This window comes from Phascolarctos cinereus, unplaced genomic scaffold (genome assembly GCF_003287225.1).
Source record: "Phascolarctos cinereus isolate Bilbo 61053 unplaced genomic scaffold, phaCin_HiC Scaffold_5;HRSCAF=322, whole genome shotgun sequence".
Classification (NCBI taxonomy): Eukaryota; Metazoa; Chordata; class Mammalia; order Diprotodontia; family Phascolarctidae; genus Phascolarctos; species Phascolarctos cinereus.
Window position 1 is genome coordinate 378,740,627 of NW_027555958.1, and position 6,000 is coordinate 378,746,626.

General features: G+C 48.8%; 1 protein-coding gene across 1 annotated transcript in view; it reads left to right on the plus strand.

Moving 5' to 3' along the window:
* Positions 1–6,000, plus strand: part of ETNK2 (ethanolamine kinase 2) — a 31,249-nt gene extending 25,249 nt beyond the window's left edge. Inside the window, exons 6-8 of the mRNA XM_021003059.2 lie at positions 561–730; positions 1,628–1,701; positions 4,619–6,000. Of these exons, the coding sequence (XP_020858718.1) occupies positions 561–730; positions 1,628–1,701; positions 4,619–4,691 (317 nt within the window). The 3' untranslated portion in view covers positions 4,692–6,000. The remainder of the gene's footprint in view (positions 1–560; positions 731–1,627; positions 1,702–4,618) is intronic.

Consider the following 6,000-nt stretch of genomic DNA (forward strand, 5'->3'; position numbering starts at 1 on the left):
ATGAAGGGTTTGTACTTGATGGCTTCTGAGGTTTCTTTCCATTCTAGATCTACGACCCCATTATTCCCATTGAGTGGTCAAGTGATGGATTAAGTGCAGGGGTGGCATAATACTAGACCGTGGGCTTTGAAAAATCGTGAAATTTTAGATATAGGCTGGGGTTCCAAGTTTGAGTCTTTTATTACTCTCACTGAAAACAATACCCTTAGACCTTGGGTGGGTGGGGGGAGACACAGAGTGGGGATGGGGGTAGGTAAGAATGAAGGTGGGGGTAAGGTAGAGACTTAAAGGCCTGAATTGGAGACATTGCTTTTGTGGGCTGGGGAAGGAGAGGGGCTGGTGTAAAGGACCAGATCATGAAGAAAAGCCTCAAGAATACCGCCTTTCCAAAGGCCTAAACAGTTGTGGGCAAGGCCCTTTATTGAGGCTGTTTCCAAAAGCCAAAGGAGGCTGAGTAGGTAGTAAGACAGGAATGTGGTCCCATCCTGCTCAGGAAGGTCTGAGAATGTGGGCCACCCCTCCTAAGCATCCTCCATTGAGCCAGGGCCTCTGTCCCATAGGTGTGAATGAGGTGGACTATAGCCTGTACCCCAGCCGGGAGACTCAACTTCGTTGGCTGAATTATTACCTGCAAGCCCACAAGCAGCTGTGCAAGGAAGGCTGGGGTGGGACAGCTGTGACGCCCAGGGAGGTGGAGAAGCTCTACGTACAAGTTAACAAGTTTGCTCTGGTGAGAGTCTACACCTTGGAGAGAAAGTAGGAAGCACTGGTCCCTAAGACTGACCACAGGTGTTATGGGAAACCTGGAATTGGGTGGCGGTGGGGTGGGAGAAAACAGGCCTAAAAGAAATGGGGTGGTAGACCTAGAACTCCCTAAACCCTGTCTAAGCTCTTCACCAAATGGAAAATTTGTAGCTGCTCCAGTCTGGAAAGTCATCAGGTCTATATACCTCTGCCTTTGGACAGCCCTGTTCCCACCTCATCTCCAAGAAGTCCGGTTGTCTCATTCCTTGGGAAAGTCTTCTAAGGAAGGGGATTCCTCAACAATATTCTTAACTACTGTTTTTAGGGAGGCCCTTGGGCATCCAGAAATATCATGGGATCCACAGAAGACAAAATTATTAGACCCAATGGGTAGAAGTTTGCCAGGACATGGATATCAGACGGGAGGGCCTGGGTCTGAATCCTGAGCCATCCCAGCTGATAGGTGTAGCACATGCTCTCAGGAGGGACCTGCTCTGTACACGCATGGCCTCAGCTAGACACTGTCCCCGTGGGATCACAGGATTTAGAACTGGAAAGGGCCTTTGAAATTTTACCCTCTCATTTTATAAATGAGAACTTAGATCGAGCAAAGTGAAATGAGTAAATACCAGAGCTAGGATTTGAATCCAGGTCCTTGCCGCTAAATTCGCTCTCTTTCCGTTACACAGTCCTCCTACCTGTCATCAGGAGAAATTTACCAGGCCTGAGCCGGAAAGACCTCAGGCCCAAACTGTTTGCTTCTCCCGGTCTGACTATGAGTCAGCCTTTGGTGTTTGTCTTGGGTTCTTAAAGGGTGGGATGCGGGGTAGGGAGGGGAGGAGGGGAGGAGGAACCACTCTGACCCTCTCCGATCCTTTCCCAGGCCTCTCACTTCTTCTGGGCATTCTGGGCTCTCATCCAGAACCAGTTCTCTACCATCGACTTTGACTTCCTTAGGTGAGTGGGCCGGGAACAAAAAGAGGTGGGGAGGAAGAAAGATGAGAAGAGAGGGTGTAGTAGGAGGGAAAGTCCCCTGGCCCAGGAGGGGTTGAACCAAGGGGCATCCATCCAGGAAGTGGTGACCTAATGGGCCACCTACTTACCATCCTGCCCCTTCCCCATCCAAATCCTTGGCCTCTGTTTCTCCATTTGTAAAATAAATTGCCCTTCTGAGCTCTGGGAAGACCTTAGGGGAGCGAGCCAATTGAGTTGGAACAATACTGACCTCCTCTATAATCCTCTCCTCTCCCCTTCTCTCTAGCCCCAGCGTTCTTCCTAAGAACCACCTAAGTCTTGGCAGGGAGTTCCCCAGCCAGCTCCCAAGCTGGTGAACAGAATCCTAGCATGGTAGCATATCAGAGCTCGAGGGAGCTTGGCTGTTTATGAAAGATCCTGGGGAAACTGAGGCCCTGAGAAAAGGGGAGTGACTTGCCCAAGATCACACAGTTAGTAAATAGCAGAGCCAAGATTCAAACCCAAGTAAGTTAACTTCAGATCCAGTACATTTCCATGCTGTTTCTTACAGAAGCTATTCATGGTCCTCTAATTCATTCCCGGGATTCAGCCCAGCTATCCTGAAACCCTGGCCATGTGCTTTTCCCATTGTATGACAGTGCTTCTTTGCAATGAGACTGTGAACCCTACCTTACCTCTCAAAACTCTAGGAGCTGCAGAATGGAGGGTAACAATCCCAGAGCTGCCATTTACCAGCTGAGTGGCCTTGGCTAAGTCATGTCACAAACTCATAGATTTAGGGCTGAAAAGGGGGCACTGAGAAAGCTGAGACCTAGAGAAACTCTGAAGCTGGGTTCTCTTTCCTCCATGTCATGCTGTTCCTTGATCTCTCTGGGCCTCAGTTCTGATTGGTGAAATAAAGAAGGATGTGCCAGATGATCTCTAAAGGTGTAAATTAACCTAAGTAGGTCCCAGTGCTCAAATCAGCCTCCATCCTCTCCCCCGGGGTGAAGAGTACTTCCAGTTGATGTTCAGAGGCAGGGTTTCCTCTACCCTCTTCCTATATTTCCTCCCAAGCCTGCCCATCCTTGGCTTGTGATATAGGGAGGGGAGAGGAAGAGGAAGAGGAAATGCTGCCAGGACCGAGAGTATGGGTAGTCAGTCTAGACAACTCCCAAGGGAACAGTACTCTAGGGAGGTTGTGGGAAAAGTGGAACTCTTTTTAATAGAACTTCTTTTATACATACATATGTACACACAGTGTACACACATATGTACCTACCCACATATATACATGCATAGGTATATACACATATGTATACACATATGTATAAAGACAGGTGTATGTATATACATATGTGCATGTATATGTGTGTGTGTGTATCTATTTCAGGTAGCACAGTAGATAGAGTGCCAGCCCTGGAGTCAGGAAGACTCCTCTTCATGAGTTCAAATGTGGCCTCGGACACTTACTAGCTGTGTGGCCCTGGGCAAGTCACTTAACCCTGTTTGTCTCAGTTTCCTCATCTGTAAAATGAGCTGGAGAAGGAAATGGCAAATCACTCCAATATCTCTGCCAAGAAAACCCCAAATGGGGTCACAAAGAGTCAGACATTACTGAAAATGACAAAACAAAATAGATGATGTATATGTGTGTGTGTATATGTGTGTGTGTGTGTGTGTGTGTGTGTGTGTGTATCACCCTATCTATATATCTCATTATCTTAATGTTTAATAATTCTGCTCTGGGTGTCCCATAGATGTATGTTTTCATGTAAGTCATATAAGTGTTACTAAAGTCTATGGGTGTGTGTGTGTGTGTGTGTGTGTGTGTGTGTGTGTGTGTGTGTGTGTGTGTGTGTATCACCCTATCTATATATCTCATTATCTTAATGTTTAATAATTCTGCTCTGGGTGTCCCATAGATGTATGTTTTCATGTAAGTCATATAAGTGTTACTAAAGTCTATGGGTGTGTGTGTGTGTGTGTGTGTGTGTGTGTGTGTGTGTGTGTGTTGGTGATGGCTCCAAGTATCCTTTGGGCAGTGCACACAAGGGGGCGCCATTTTCAAACCTTGATCAGTCCCTTATCCCAGCCCCATAGCTTCCACTTGCCATAAGATAGAGTGAGAAGGAACTGCCTCTCTCGTGGTTTTTTGTTGCTGTTGTTGTTGTTTTTTGTTTTGGTTTTTTGTGATAAGGAGCTCAGGCCTCAGAAAGGGCAAGTGACTAGCCTAGGATCCCACAAGAAGCCTGTATCAGAGGCAGGATTTGAACCCAAGGCCTCTGACCCCAAACCCAGAGCTCCTGGGACTTCCAGGGGCTTCTCTGAAAAGGGGCACTGAGAAGAGAAAGACTAAGTAACTTCGGTGAGACTTATTTTTACTTGTCTTGGAAAACCATCTGGAAAAACATACATTGCCCTCCTGACCTACTCCATGAACCTAGGGATCATGTGTTTCAGGGTTCATAAAATTCTTTCTTCACAACCCCAAGAGGGAGGCAGTACTTGTATTATGGTTTCCATTTTACGGATGAGGAGACTGAGGATTGCATGAAATGATTTGTATCCCCAAGGACTTATTTATGTCCCCAGGACATAAGAAATTACCTGGCACATAGTAAGCATTTAATAAATGCTTTAATTAACTAGTAAATTTCAGAGTTGGGATTTGAACCCTCCTTCTATCGATTCCAAGTCCAGAATTCTTAAGACTGTGCTAAGCTACCTGACACCCTCCCTAAGCTTACCCCACCTCATAGTGCTAAGCCATAGACTGGAGCTGGCAATTGTAAAATGATGCTGTTTTAATCAAACCTCTGATAATGAAGGAATGCTCATGGTAACATGAGGGCCCATGGTTCTGGGATCCCCTTGATTTCCTCCCTGATACTGGCCCCTGCTCCCTGTCTCCTGGCAGATATGCGGTGATCAGATTCAACCAGTACTTCAAGGTGAAGCCTCAGGTGTCGGCCTTGGAGATGCCAAAGTGACCGGCCTCCTGCCCTGTCCGCCCAGCCAGACCTGCTCTCCTCAGGGCCCCTGCTTGACTCTGGGGCCCGTGCCTAAAGGGCCAGAGCAAGAGAGGGATGCAGGTGGGGTCTCTCCAGTGGGGCAGTGAAGCCCATGCCCTGTGCCGCCGGCCCCAAATTAAAGCCGCTGTAGACCTCGCTCCTCCCCTGTCTGGCTTCAGCCTCTGGGACTGATGGGACCAGCTCAGGGTACCCTTCCCCTTCACCCTCCCTTTCCCAAACTTGGTGGGGGGAAGGGGAGTGCCTGCAGAGTACCAGGGATGACCAACCTTTTAGGACAGGGACCAAGGCAACCGATGGGAACCAGTGGGAAGCCCAGGAACACTCCCAATATCACCCTACCCTCATGCCTCTTTGCCATCAGGGGTGCCTTATTTGTGTAATGGACCCTTCTCAGCTTGGGTAGAGCGTCAAAAGGGCTCCTTTTCACCTCCAATGCCCGTAGATTCTCTAACTAACCCTTCACTCCCCTATTTTTCCCAAGCAGAAAGTGAAGAGCTCCCCAGCAAGTAGCCCCAATACACCATGTGTATGGGCGTATATGGCTTGGATGAGGGGACCCAGGTTAGGAATGCCCCCCCCCCAGCAGCCTTATTGGATTCCCTGGCACTGCTTCCACTCTCACTTTCTCCAGGCACCATTACTGGCTCCTAACCTCACCCCACCTCCAACCCAGTTTCACTATTCCCTACTCAGGTCCTGGGGTCTGTGTTCTCTACCCTTTGGCCAGCTTCTGCTACCTAGAGAAGGCCTAGTGATTAGAGTGCTGTCATGACACTTGGGATTGCCTGGGGGAATTATGGGGTGCTGTTAGCCAAAGCCTAGGTCAGTGAGTCTCACTGACCTTGATCCTTCCACCCACAGCCCCCCACCCCAAGATGCCTACCTAACCTCGTATTTCTCTTGCATATACTGGGCCTGAATTAGAGGACCCTCTTACTCTGAGGGTCAGTCCTGGGCAGCAGGGAGAAAGGGGACATATCCCAAGAAGCAGAGGCCCCAGGAGGGCCAGGGAATGGTTGGGCCCCCTGGTTAGGACCTAGCCTGGACATAGGTAGGGATTGTCCTGACCTCCTGAGTTCCTTCACCAACCACCACTCACCCTTAGACAGCAATTCAATCTCTCCCCAGCCTCCTTCCTGACCCCAGGGCTTCTTTAGGGTCGGGGGAACCCTTCTCAGCTCTGGCACATGAAACAAACTTTGAGATTCCAATTATTGTGGTTTTGTTCTCCATTAAAATGGCCGCTTCTGGTTTCTGGTGCTGCTCA